The 13,928-nt window shown below is 57.2% G+C and overlaps 1 protein-coding gene across 5 annotated transcripts in view; it reads left to right on the top strand.

The window, feature by feature from the left end:
• Positions 1-1,175: 1,175 nt before the first annotated feature.
• GNB1L (G protein subunit beta 1 like) overlaps positions 1,176-13,928 on the top strand; it is a 59,691-nt gene continuing 46,938 nt past the window's right edge. For 2 of the 5 annotated variants that reach the window (XM_077874719.1, XM_077874715.1), the window contains exon 1: positions 8,881-8,949. In XM_077874719.1, coding sequence (XP_077730845.1) covers positions 8,896-8,949 — 54 coding nt within the window. In that variant the 5' untranslated portion in view covers positions 8,881-8,895. Of the gene's footprint in view, positions 1,447-3,780; positions 3,921-8,709; positions 8,788-8,880; positions 8,950-13,928 lie in introns of those variants that run through there. The other 3 variants (XM_077874717.1, XM_077874718.1, XM_077874716.1) reach the window with 3 other exon arrangements.

Raw genomic sequence — 13,928 nt, 5'->3', positions numbered from 1 at the left:
GGAACTCCCCCTCTCCTCTGAGGCAGGAAGTTTAAATTATCAGGTCAATTAGGAAAGATACAACCGAAAAATACAAGTTTCATTCACACTTCAAGGAGGCGTTTCCTGGCTGGGTGCCACTTTTATTATTTTTGGCGGAGGCGGCTGCAAGCCCCACAGACCCAAGTAAAGGTACAATGTGATCTTTGATTCGCATTTCAGAGATCAAAGTGAGCGAGTTTGGGTGTAAATGCAGATAACATTTCAGAGATGTTTGCATGAAAGGAGTCACTAGACCAGGGCAGAGAGGGAGCTGGTCTCTTACGTGTGTGTTCGCCTTGAGAAACATCCTTTCCAGTGAATCAGGCTACTGACGGCTCAGTAACCTCGGGCCTGCATCCAGGGCCTTGGCCCCCAGGGCACCTGGTCTCTGGGTGGCGGGGGCCCCTCCCACCTCTCCGCTGGCCAGGGAGGGAAGACGCGGGCGTGCACCGGCTCCCACGGTCTCTGGGTGCTGGGTGGGCATGCCACCCGTGGGCAGCACCCTGCCCTGGCCGCCTGCCCTCCGCGCCCGCTGTCCGTCCTGCGCCCGCGGGTGGGCAGCACCTTGCCCGTGCTCCCGCCCTTCCCCCGTCCTGCACCCGCGGGTGGGCAGCACCCAGCCCTGGTTGCCCTCGCCACCCGAGGCGCGCAGGGGGCCCTCCGCCAGCCCCGCCCGGGGTAGTGGAACCGTATAGCTCGCGCTCGGGGCCCCGGGGCGAGACCCTCCTCAGCAGCGCCGCTGCCCCTTGGACGCCCAGCCCCCCTCCTGACGCCCGCAGCGTCCCGGTGCCCCGCGGATACAGGGCGGCGGCAGCGGCTCGGCCGCGCCTGGAGGAGCGGGGTGGGCGCCCGGCCCCTCCGCCCCGCGCCCCGCGCCTGCGTACACCCGCCGCGCTCCAGGCACTGCGCGCCGCCCGTAGAGCGCGCTCCCATGAGGCCCCGCGCCGCCCCGCCGCGCTGGCAAGGGCTGGGGCGCCTGCGCGGCGGCGGGCCCCCGGGCTCAGGGCGCAGGCGCGGCCCCGCAGGGCGGCGGCGTGGGCCGTGGGGGCGGCGGCGCGCACGCGGGGGGCGTGGCTGCGCGGGGCGGCGGGGCTCCGACGGCGGCGCGGGCCGGGAAGGTTGCCGCCCGGGGCCGCAGGGTTAGTGGGGCGGCGGGAGCCCGAGCTGCCGGCGGAGCCCCGCCCCCCATCTCCCTCCAGCGCCCGGTGTGTCCGCACGGCGGGCCCCGGTGTCCCGGTCCGCGCCGGGGACCCGGCAGGTCCTGGGGCCGTTCCGGGTGGTCCCCCCGCGGCCCGCCCCCGCTCACGGCGGCCGGTCTTGTTCTGCACTTTGTAGGTGGCGCTGGGACTCGCCCTGGGAGGGACGCCGGCCCGCAGCCTCCGCCGCAGCCCGCGACCGCCTCACGGCCGCCCGGCGCAGCCTCAGGTAGGCCGGCCGCTTTCTGCCCACTCCCCGGGTGGGGGCCCTGCACGGCGTGTGCGGGCCGGGCCTGCCCTCCGCTTGCTCCCGGTCTCCTCGGAGCTGAGGACGCGCCCCGCGCCGGGCGCTTGCTGGCTGTGCGGAGGCCGGTGCGCGTGCGTCCCGGTGCCTGCGCCGAGGCCCGGCTGTGCGGTCCGGGAGGAGGGCCCACCCTCAGCGTCAGGGCGCGGAGAGGCGGGCCAGAGGCCCACGCGCCGGGAGCCGGGAGCCGAGGCCCGAAAGCGCGCAGAGACCCAGGCGGAAGGCCCAGGCCCAAGCGGGGCTGGCTGCTCGCAGCGAGGGAGCCTCCTCCCTCGGGCTGTAGGGGGCACACAGGCTTGCTGATGAGCCGGCAGGGACAGCTAGGGTGCCGCTTGGGGTGGGAGCCCGGGACTGCGAGGAAGCCAGGGCACGGACCTGTAGCGTGCACTGTCTCCTGGGCACGGGTTGTGCACGCAGCCTGGCATTTAACCTCAGACTGGTGGCAGGAGCTGGAGTGCGGTGGTTGGTCACAGGGGTTCATGGTCATTGGTTGTCAGAACTCGGACTGAGCTGAACTCACGAGCGGACTGCATTTGTGTGCTGCCCCTTGGGTCACTGCTGCTGGCAGGTTCTAGCATATTATTTTCCTGTGTTAGGTCGGGAAGGGCTTTCAGGTGGAGGAACTCCCCAGAGTGAGGGCCGTACCTGAGAGCTTGGTGGCACAGGTAGGTGCTCGTGGCCCTAGCAGCTTCGAGTGATTCAGGCTGCCCAGGGAGGTGCTCAGCAGGAAGACTGGCAGAGCTGTGTCTCCCTGGAGGAACTCACTCTGATGGGGATAGGAGTAGTTAAACACACGGGCAACTGTGCACAAAGGTGTGTGCAGGCCGTGGTGCCCCTAGGTGTGAGCTGATGGAGCCTCAGGGTGTGTATGGAGGGGTTGTGAAGTGTGTTCTGTGTTGACAATGAGTGGATGTCCCTTTACAGAGAGACTGAGGAGATGGCCGCTATAAGGCTGGACAGTGTGAGAGCCTGGGGAGAGGGCTCCTGGCGTTGGAAGGGAACTGTATCTGGTGATGGTTGCAGCTTCCTTTTCCACTTTGGGGCTCTTTGGGCTGCTCAGGGTTGATGACCACTGCTCTCTAGGCCCTTTACAGGAGTGACTTTGGGATGGTGAATGAAAAGGCATCAAGTGGGATTAAACCTGGGGGGTTTTTGATGCTGGGCTCTCTCCCTGGGATGGGAATACAAGGAGTTGGTGTTCGAGGTGAAGTGTTCTTACCAGCAGGCTGCACTCTGAGTGATGAGGTGACTCTGGAAAGCACGAGTGGGGAGGCTGGAGTGCACAGAGAACACCAGGTCCCAAGGCCTCTGTTGGGCAGGCAGGTAGCACCTTCCAAACTCCTAGTGCTTTGAGGTTAAAGGGTCTTGTGACACAGTCTGCTTACTTGACAGTCACAGTGTTTCGGGTGACTAGGGCCCTCCTCGGTGGATTGAAGGGTAGTTCATAGCCAGCGTAGTGGTGTGTGCTGGTTAAGTGTGGTCTTTGGAGCCAGGTTCAGCCGCCTTTGTTCACTTATTGGTTAGTGTGTGGCCACAGACTAGTGACTTCACTCAGCACTCTGCTCTGATTCAACAAGAGTACCGACCTCATCAGGGGGTATGTTTGGCACAGATAGAGCACTCAGTAAAAGGTTGCTACTGTTTTTCTCCTGAAACTCCCTGACAGCCAGCCAGGCCATCGAAGGAAGTCCTGGGGGTTCCAATTTGGCCTCCTTTCCTTCCCCTGGGACTAACAACGCATCTGCCGTCACACTTTGCCCTTGAAACTTTGCAGGTGGGATTTGCCCACCTTCTCAGACCTCCCAGGCCTGCCTCCTGGGCCCTCCTTCCACTCAGAGCTCCTATTTGGGTACCGGGGGTTTGCCTGCATATTGCCTCCTACTGCTGCACGGTGCAGATGATTGGGCCTAGTTCCCGCTCTTCCCCACCTTGTTTTTGGACAGGTTGCCTTGGATGGTGGCCTGCATCTGACAGTCCCATCAGCTCTTCTCAGCTCGCCTGAGGCCGCAGCTGCCAGCTCCTCTGACCCTCAGCACTTGCCTGGAACACCTGGGTTTGCCACACCCCGTTTCAGCCCGTCTCTGTCCAGTTGTGTCATTACCACCCCTTCTGCTGCGCCATCTCTTCCTGTCTTCCTCCTTCCTCTTGTAGTCGACATGGCAACTCCTCTGTGCTCCCTCCATGTCTCATGGCCAGCGCTGTTGGCGGGGCCCTCGCAATCCCATCCAGGCGGCAGCCTTACGCCAGCGCACACCCTTGGCAGCAGATGGACCAGGTCTTTCCTGGGGTCACATACACCCCTCCAGTGGATCCCTGGATTGAGCAGCCCTGCTGTGGGGACCCTGTGTGTGTGCACATGACCATGGAGCAGAAGAGCACGGCCATTAGTGCTCCTGGCGGTAAGCCCACAGAAAGGGGGCCCCTGGCTCTGCACATGCCCAACCCATGGCCCCCAGGGTGGACTTCCACTGGGTGCCAGTCTCAGACCCACACACCTTTGATGACTCCCCACGGCAACTGGACTGATATGTCCTTTTGCTTTGAGCACTGTCTGGAGAACCTCAGCTGCATTTTCGAGATCCTAGGGTACCTGACGGGGTGAGCACAGGTGTGGGCAGCCCCCTAACTCGATGGGGACCTGCCCCTTCCTGATGATGGTGAGCTCTTCTGCCGGGATCTCAAGGAAGTTGCTTAAGACCTGAATAGTTTCACTAAGTACCATGCTGCAGCACCTTGCCCCCCAGCCCTCTGTCTCAAGCCAGCCACCAGTGGCCCCACAGCTGCCTGTGGTGGGTAGTACTTAGGTGTTCAGATGCCCCAGCCCTTACCATGGGTGCTGGCCCAATCACTGTGGCCACCCCTGCTGTTGGTAATTCCAGCTCTACATCCAGAAATATTCTCCCTGAACAGCAGTGGGCCAAGGAGAACAGCCCTGGGTCTATGGAGTCCTTACCTTGTCCAGTTCTGCATGCAGCACTGATCCTGGTCCTATGGGGCCAGCCTCATCCCAGCCAGGGGAGGTGACCCCCACAATTGTCCCTGTACTTTCAGGATCTGCTAATCTGCCTTCCCAGAAACCAGATCCAGTTCCACCAGGGAGTCCAGAAACCCAGAAGACAGAGGAGGAGGTTTCTGAGACACAGGGAGACCAGAAGGCATCTTTAGGTACCTTACAGCGGGTGGCAGATACCCCAGAGGCCCCAGGAGGCCTAGCAGTTTCTCCTACCCCACCGCCCTGGATTCTGAACACAGCCCAGGCTGTAGCAGTGCTCCTTGTGATGAAGTGGCCTGCATAGCCAAGGAACTCCACGGCCCCCTAAAGGACAGGGTGGTGTTCCCAGATGACTCTAGATATAGCGTGCCAGGTATTGCCCTATCCACTTGTTTTCTTGCTGGGCAGGAGGTACACTTGTTTGGGCTCTGCTCTGAGCACAAACAGCCGCCTTGTCCCCTTTACCACCCCATCTTCTATTACAGCAGGATATTGGGCTCTATGCTGTGTCCCTCATCCTCTGACTTCCTCAGTGGCCTACAGGCTGCCTCCCACTAGGCTCTCAGCTGCGTTCCCACTGATGAGACAGAGTTCCATACAGTAGTCCCCATCAGATATTTGTATGTTTTTATAACCGCCCTCCTCCCCAGGCCCCTTGGCTGGGCTGGACTAGGTCTGCCATGGCAGCCCTGTTTGGATCTGTCTCTGGTTGGTGTCTCTACATCGGCCCCCTTCCCCATCTTGGCTCCCTCTGACCTCTGTCCTCTGGGCTGGAATTTAAGGAAGGCTGAGTGGGGAAAGTAGCCATTTTGGTCATTTAGTATGAGTGGGATGGCAGAGAAAGATGCTTCCCTACGGCTTTACCAGCAGCCTTGGCCAGCTCGGAAGGTGGGATCCAGGCCGCCTTGCCAGTGTCAATTCAATGCCAGGCATTTTCCCCTTTTGTATTTTAACATTCTAGTTACACCTGGTTTTCTTCAGAAGTTGGCATGAATTTCTGTGTTTCAGTACCTTTGCCCATGTTGCCCTCCCACTTTCTGCTCTTCAGCAGTCCCTGCCTCCCTGCCCACTCCTGCATATTGGTGACTCAGCACTTAAACCAGAGCCCTTTAAATGACTTGTGTCTTTGGGTAGACTGTGAGCCTCTAGGGCAGGGGCTCTATCTTGATCAGCTTCGTGTTCCTGGTACACAGTTGGTGCTCATTAAACATGTTGAAACCATCGCTCAGTTTGTGGTGTGATGGCTACTGACGAGCAGAGCCTTTATTTTGTTGGCAGGAACACTGTTGCCTGTTCTGTTGGGAACAGGCTAGGCCCTAGCCATGAGTGTTCTAGGTCACTGTTGGAGGTGTGGTTTCTGGTGGGGCTTTGAGAATTGAAGGGTCTGGTTGAAGGAAGGAGTTAGGCTGAACAGGCAGGAAAGGGAGGCTTGGCGAGTGGAGTGTGATCTTGAGAACTGATTTAAAATCTGGAGGTGAAGTGAGAAGCAAGCAGCCGACCAGAGCTGTGAGGCCCAGGGGCCAGAGGATTGGAATGAAGAAAGACCTGTTCTGCACAAGGATGGATTTTCTAATAATGAGAACTGAGCTCAGAAGCTCCCTTAAGCCAAGTTTAACACGGGGAGGGGTGGGGGGTACAGTGCACCTTCCCAGAGGGACAATTCACCAAGAACGTCAAGCCCCTTCAGTTTAACAATTGTGGAAACAACACTTTCCTGGAAAGTAGGAAGAAAAAATAGTGGAAATGTGAACAGCTGTTAAAAGTAGTTACTTTATAGGGTACCTGGGTGATGGGCATTGAGGAGGACACATGATACTATGAGTACTGGGTGTTTTACCCTATGTTGACAAATTAAACAAAATTTAAAAAATTAAAAAACTACTTATTGTAGAGAAAAAATAGTAATAAGCGAACATCTGGTAAAAATTTTAAGTAAAATAGACATTGTTGAGATTATTTAATTTAGTAATTGTGACTTTAAAGGCTCTGGGTTCAGATGGTTTTATGTGTGAACCATTTTAAGGCATAGATGTCTTATAAATAAAACAGTTGCAAGTCTTAGAAATAAGTGGGAAGCTGATAGAACTTAAAAGCAAACAAGCAAGCTGACAGAAGAAACCACTGTGCAGCCTTGATCCTGATCAAGGTCGGAAGTCCCTGTGCATTGTATCCCAGCCCTGGATGCACTGCTGCCCTTCCACGCGATCACTTAGTTTGGACCTTTTGCAGACCCAGCTCAGACTGCTTCCTACCCCCGGCCCCTGGCCTGCCAGTGGGTCTGATACTGTTGGCAATATCTTTTAGGCTGGTAAGATGTCTCTGACAATAGAACCTGGGGTTACTCTGGGGTGATGACCTACTCACTTGGTTGACACCCCCACTATTGCTGGCCTCTGCACAGGGCACCTTTCTCATCTACATTTAGTGGACCTGAAGTGAATCCCTTTCAGCTCAAGATTGCCATCTTCCCTTCCTACCCTCCCACCCCCATTGTCATCTTCCCTTCTGACCTCATGGTTCTGATGGGCCTTTTCCCCTTGGGCCCCAAACAGCTCTTGCTGCCTTGTTTGTAGTTGAGGGCCACCTCTCCCAAGGCAGGCCCAAGAAGATCTGCAGAGAGGTCAGATCACCTGTTTTAATTTGGAAAATGGGACTCACTGTGGTTGGGCTCTCATTACACTGGAAAAGAAATGAGGGCAGGGCCTCAGTGGCAAAGGCAAGTTTGCTAGTTCCTGGGTGCCCTTGTGGATGGGATCAGGAGAGAATGGGGGGGCCTGGCCTTGCAGACAGGCAGTGTGTATGCTGTTGCAAAGTGACAGTTTCAGTGGCAGCCATTGCTGTGCCCTGTCTTTCGGCACATGCAACGACCTAGCTGCTTTCCCATGCTGTGGGTGTAGAAGGAACACAGAGAGCCAGCAGAGGAGGCCCTGCCGTGTATGATGGGAGGAGGATCCTTGGGTCACTTGCCATTCCCAGCTCTTCACATGCAGGTGGGCTAGAGGAGGCTGCTGCTAGGAGCAGGACGGTCTGGCCGGGTTTGCCGGATGTGCCCAGGATTGGCTGATATGCTGGCGTCTGCCTACCAGATCATCGTGCCTGTCACTTACTTGCCTTGGAAATAACCTGATTTTATTTCCTAAAGATAGGACACAGTAGGCACTATAGGATGGTTTTTAAAGTACATGTCTCCAAGGAAAATTTTAATGCCAGAGTATTATGGCTAAGGTCCTATGAGAGAGAACTTTTTATAAAGCTGCAACAATGAAAGTACTTAGAATTGGTGTGGACGGATGAACAGAGGAAAATAGAGAACTTTGAAATAAAGCCAAATAAATGCAGGAATTTAGTTCATGCTAAAGGTATTGTTTCAAATTAATGGGGGTGAAGTGGATTATTCAGTAAAAGGAGCTGGACCAACTGGTTAGCCATCTGGAAAATAGTAAAACTGGATACCCACCTCACTCTGCCAGGCTCCACTCTGGATGAATTAAAGATTTTAATATTTTAGAAAAATCATAGAAGTTAACTACAGGGAAGTGTGGGTGATTTTTTTTTTTTTTTTTTCTGAGATCACAGGACTTTAGAAGTTCTCGATATCCAGAATTGCTGAGGTATGGAGAAATAGACTGTTTCTTGCCACTGGTAGAAATATCAAATATTGCTATTCACTCACATAACATTTCTGTGCACAGAGACCCTGACCACTTGCCTATGTGCAGATGGCTGTTGTCCGTTCCTAGATGTGGGCTTCAGAGCATGGACTTGAGCCCAGTCACACCTTGCTGCCACTTGCAAGCCTGTGGTCCCTGTTGTCACCTGACCTCATAAGGCAGTGGGAAGATTGAATGAGATAAGGTCCGTGCAGTGGCTTGACCCCTGTCGAGTGCCTAGTGATGAGTCACTGCCTTAACAGCAAAACTGGAAACAGCCCGAAGTTCCTCTAGTAAGGAGTGAGGTAAATAGAGCTGTTGTCCTGTCATATCAGTCAGGAAGAGCCAGATCGTGCTGCAGTAAAAACCTCCCACATCTCACTATTCATCTGTTGAAGACCAGCCGGGCTGCCCCCTGCCCATTGCAGAGGATCGTGCTGACAGGAGTTCACTGGACACATTTCTCCACAATCACAGAGGCAGGGGAAAGGCCACAGTGAACCACAAGTGATGCTTGTCACTGCTTTTCCGTTACTGTGTCCAAAGGAAGCTGCCAGATGACACCTGAGTCCTGAGGATGAGCGGCTAATCCTCCCGTGGAGTGGGGCCATCAGCATGGAGAAGGTGAACATGGCACTCACCAGTGCAGCCATCACCAGAGTCGGGGCAGGCCTGCATCAGTACCCAAGGATAGGTGCCCGTGTCTACTAAGGCTGCAGGCCTTAAACAACAATGTATATTTCACAGTCCTGGAGGCCAGAAGCCCAAGATCAAGGTGCTGGCAAGGTGGTCTCTCCTGCAGTTGTCCCCTTGGCTTGTGATGGCCGCTGTCTCCCCGTGTTCTCATGTGCTTGTCTCTCTGTGCCTGTCCTAATTCCTCTCATCAGGACACCAGGCCTGTTGGCTGAGGGGCCACCCGTATGACCTCATTTAAGTTTAATTACCTCTTCAGAGCCCTGTTTCCACATAGAGTCAAATTCTCAGGGGGGTGGGGATTAGAACTTCAACATATGAATTTGAGAGGGTTGGGGGACAAGTTTGCCCATAATAATGCCCAAGATGGATTTCTTGTTTCTCGTTTTTGCAATTTCCAACAGTGCTGTGGTGCACACCCTTTGAGCATCGCGAGTGGTGGGTTGCAGGGGCCTCTCCAGGCCGTGGGAGCAGGACATGCTGGCAACTCTTTTTCCTATTTTAGAAATCTTTGCCTACATAAGGGTATAGAGACATTACCTGTATTTTCCAGTTTTAAGCCATTTACATAGACTCGAGTCAGCTTGTAACTAACGTGTGGTGTGCAGAGGGCTCTGCCGTGATCATCAGGTAGCCAGGGACAAGCAGGGCCCCTCTGCCCACCTGCGTGTAATAGTGGGAATCTGAGCTGTGAGCCGCTGAGTTCAGGGGTTTGTGTTCCCCACAGCATGACCTACCCTGACCAATGGAGGACCCCATGTCGCCTTTTCCCACAGGCACAGACCTTCCCACCCCAGGTTAAGGATGCCAAGCTGGCCCAGCCTGGCCGCCGTCCATCCTTCTCATACATGCCTGGCTCTGGTCTGGTCTGTCCCCCACTAATTATCTGGCTTTATCGTGAGTCTTCATTTTTTGGTAGAGAAGCATTCCCTCCCTCATACCCCCGCCCCTGACACCTTGTTCTCGAAGTTGTCTTGGCTAGTTTTAAAAAGACACATCATCATAAACACAGACATGGAGAGGGTGGTACAGTGGACCATGGCATGTCCATTGCTCAACTCCAGCAGTGGTCGGTCCTTAACCCCAAGGGTGCTGTGTTGGTGGATGGCCTGGCCAAGTGTGCCGTGCCAGACAGCGGGAGTCCTGAGCTCACTTTCCCTTTGGACTGTGGTGTTCTCATTTGTAAATGAGCAACATGATCTTTGCTACGGGGGTGTTGATGGTAAACCTGGGAGGAGCCCCTGGCCTGTAGGGTATCCTTGGCAGCCCCTTCCTTCTCTCCTGACCTTAGGGGCGCACAGCCAGGGCTGGGGCCTGTGGGTGGTGGGTGCTCATCCACCTGCCGGGTGGGGCTGCCTGACAGTGGAGAGGAATATCCTGGGCTGCTCTCCACCTGTATGCGTGAGCAGCATGGGGCCTGGGCTGACAGCGAGCCCACACTTGCCATACAGCTGGCCAAGTGCAGGTGCTCCATGGTCAGCGCAGGGACACCTGGCACTGGGAGTACCACATCTCATGGCTCATGAGGTCCTGGAAGCATGGGGTTGGCCAGGTACCTGATCCAGGGTGCTGCTCCCTAGGGCATGGTGGCTTTCCCACTCCCAAGACCCTATGTTCCTCCACCGAAAAATCATCATGCAAATGGGAGCCGTGGATGGTGGCAGTCAGGAGGGTAACCCAGGGCCAGTGCAGCTCTGGTCCTGTGTTCCCACCTGACTCCAGGTGCCCACTTCACAATACCCACTGTAGCCTCCTGGTCCCTGTCATCATGTCTTGTGCCCCTGTCCCCCTTTTTCTCCCTCAAGTTGTTGAACTTTGCAAGTCTCCCTTTGCTGCCCGTGTAATGGAGAGAATTTCTGCCTTGCATGTGCTTGGAGGCAGGAGGCCCCTGAGGGCCTGTCTCTGATCCTTCCGTCCCCCACATAGCAGTCAAGCACTGCTAGTGGCTGTTAGTGCACAAGTGAATGTGTGGGCCTAGACACATATGTGTGCACAGACCGCACAGCCCATTGTGAGCATGCGGCGTATCTGTAGGCACGTAATGTGCACATCTGTATGTGCAGATCGGTGGGGGGCTCCCCTGCCTGAGGTAGCCTGAGGAAGTACGGATCCCTGTCACCACCATGGTTACAGACCCCTCCCCAAGTGGGATCAGATTCCCAGGAGCTACCTAGGCACCAGCCCACAGGGATGGCCCATTCCCTGCTCAAGGTGAGAGTTGTCAGGGCGCTGTCAGCAGCACAGGGCAGCCAGCCGCTGTGGACCAGATCTCAGGTGGAAGTGGGCCCCAGCAGCTGGCGCTGGAATGTGGGAATGGTCACACTTCCTGTTAAACAACGAGCTTTTCCGTGTGTTCACCAGGGACAGAAATGCTGCCGGCCTGGCTGGGTTCCCATCCCTGCGTGAGTCTGTGGGGGCAGGCTGGCTGAAAATGCTCCCGAGGTGGACTTCCTTCCTGCCATCTTGCCAGGCTCCCTGGACCTGCTCCTGGGGTGACGGGCATCCTCAGCTGCAGCCTGAGGCTCCTGTTCCTGGAGTGGCCCTGCCTGCCCAGCCTCCTGCCTCAGCACCCCAGCAGCCCCGTTCCCTGGCATGTCCTTTCAGTCTAGCAGGATTGGCCTGTCCGCACATCCCCAGGAGATATCTGCGACTGCCGGCCTCCGTGGGCTCCCGTGAGGCACACTGGCCCTTCACCCTCACACATGGCAGCTGCTGGTTTGCCGGCCATCACTGTGCCTCTGTCCTGAGGCTCACTCCTGCCGTCGGTGGGAGCACCGCCAGAGCACCCAGCAGGGACTTAGCTGTAGGGCAGCAGGGGAGAACGTGCGCCCTGGAGGGAGGGCCATGCTCACTGGGCACCCATCTTCCTACGTGTGCCTTGACCAGCGGAGGAGCCAGTTCCCAGGGGATGTGGCCGTAACTTTGCGTCTGTCGCCCTCTCCTGCAAACCCGGTGGAGCCCTTCCAGAAGGGGTGCTCGCAGACCTGTCGAGGAATATCTAGACACGGTGTGGGCACTGCCGGGTTTGCTGCAGGTAGGCAGTTCCCATGGGGCCTGGGACACTCCTGCCTGGGGTAGTGAATCTTCCTGGATGGGGCATGTTCCCCCTCAGAGGAGCCAGGAATGCGTGAGCTTTGCAGGAGCAGAAGGTCTCCAGGTGACTTGCTTTTGGACAGAACAAGAAGCTTCAGGCTGAGGATGGAGGTGGCTGTCAGTCTGTCCCCGCAGGGCCTTCGGGAGTGCGGCACTCTTGACTCTAGCCCAGAAGCCTGGTGTTTCTACAGCTGCTCCCCAGACCTGCATTGTGGACTGCGTGGCCCAGGGGGAGACGCCCTGGCCGTACTCGAAGCTCAGAGGGGCTCCCGGCAGCTGGGCTTGGCTGTTGCCCTGGGCACTCGAGAAACAGCCAGCACCGGGCCGTGGAGCCTCAGGCCACCATCACCTGCTGCTCCTGGGAGGTGGCTGTGCTAGAGGCAGGCCGGCCTGGGACTGGCCTTTGGTCCCCTAGGGGAAGGGCTGCTGGGGGGCAAGGCTTACACCCCCTGCCTCCTTGTACACACAGAGTTCCATCTGTCACCCGCCTCCCCGGGGATGGCCGCGGTTGGGGGGTGCACTTGCTGCCGGGGGGTGGGGGTGCGGCTCCCACCTCCCCGCTAGACTCCAAGGCCTGCGGGGCGCAGGGCTACTCAGAGCACTGCCCGCCCTCCCCTCAGCGCGCCCCCCAGGCGGGGCTGGCTGCGCTGGGTCCCCGGAACCCCTCCCTGGGATCTGCATCTTTGAAGCCACGGATACTGACAGAGGATTCAATGAATCCAAGGTCGCCAGTCGGGCGTTGACAGATGCCCGGCCACGATACTATTTCTGATTTAATAACCGAATGGGAGGCTGGCCCTTGGTAATAATTAGGGCTAATTACTGAGGAGGTGTTGACAGACGGGCTGAGAGGAAACAAACTACCTTTATCCCCGGGCTTAGAGTCGGATTACCGGCCCAGTGCTATCTGCCCCTCAGAAAGTAGACGCTTCAATCACTCACCGAGGCTTCAAAGGGGAAAGGGCCCTGACAATGCACGGGGCTTGGGAAGGAGCTATGAAGTGCGCCTTTGACTCCGAATCGCCGAACGGAGCCCCATTCCAGAAATGGTTTCTTTGTGAAGTTTGAGTCCCCCCCCCCCCCCGGGGAGGGGCGCTGCGGGCGGAGGCTGCGCTGGTGCCGCCGCCCGCCCCAGCCCTCCTGGGCTGGGGAGGCGCAGCTGCGCTGCTCTGTGCTCGGCCCAGGGAGCCAGGGAGCGTGGCCGTCCTTTGTGGCCGTGAGCTGCAGGTAACGGGATAGGGATCTCCCTATCCCCGCAGGCTTGCTCTTTCCCTGGTCTCATCTGGGCATGCTTTCTAAAGCTGCTCTGCGCACGTCTAGGCTCTCTCTGGTTTGGTTTTGCTTTAGTTTTCTAGAGCGGAAGGGGAGAGGGGCAGAGGGAAAGAGGGGGAGAGAGTCTCAAGCAGGCTCCATGCCCACCACAGTGCAAGATCTCAGTCCTGAGATCATGACCTGAGCCCACATCCAGACTCGGACGCTTGACCAACCGCCACCCAGGAGAAGAGACTGTGTCCTTGGCCTTATTTATGGCAGGACCACCCCTCTGGGGCCTGGGCATCACTCCCTGGGCTGCTCCCACCCCTGGCTTGAGTGGTGAGCCAACACTGTGGGTGGGACACTGACCCTCAGGGGCTTCAGTGACAAGGCAACGACTTGGTAAAGGGTTGTCCTGAGCTGTAGGCTGGTTCCTGATGCCTGCATGTGCACCTGCTGACTCCCCTGGGACTCCCTGCATTTCGAAGACCACAGAGGGCAGTGATCAGACCTCCGTCCCCCTGGGCTCCACATTCCCAGTGACCTGGCCTGGACTGCCCTGGTTGCTGTGTCTGTGGCTTCGGAGGGCCGGTTCTGGGACTCTTGCCATAGTCCGTCCTGACCAGGAAGGCGGGAGGGTGCCAAGGCAGGGCTCAGGACGGGCCTGTCCAGAGAGGGTCTTTCCAGTTTCATGTGTAGGCAGGGAGGCATAAATTGAGTGGGTC

This window comes from Canis aureus, chromosome 27 (genome assembly GCF_053574225.1).
Source record: "Canis aureus isolate CA01 chromosome 27, VMU_Caureus_v.1.0, whole genome shotgun sequence".
Lineage (NCBI taxonomy): Eukaryota > Metazoa > Chordata > Mammalia > Carnivora > Canidae > Canis > Canis aureus.
The sequence above is the reverse complement of the archived record's forward strand: the minus strand, read 5'-3'. Positions and strand labels throughout refer to the sequence as shown.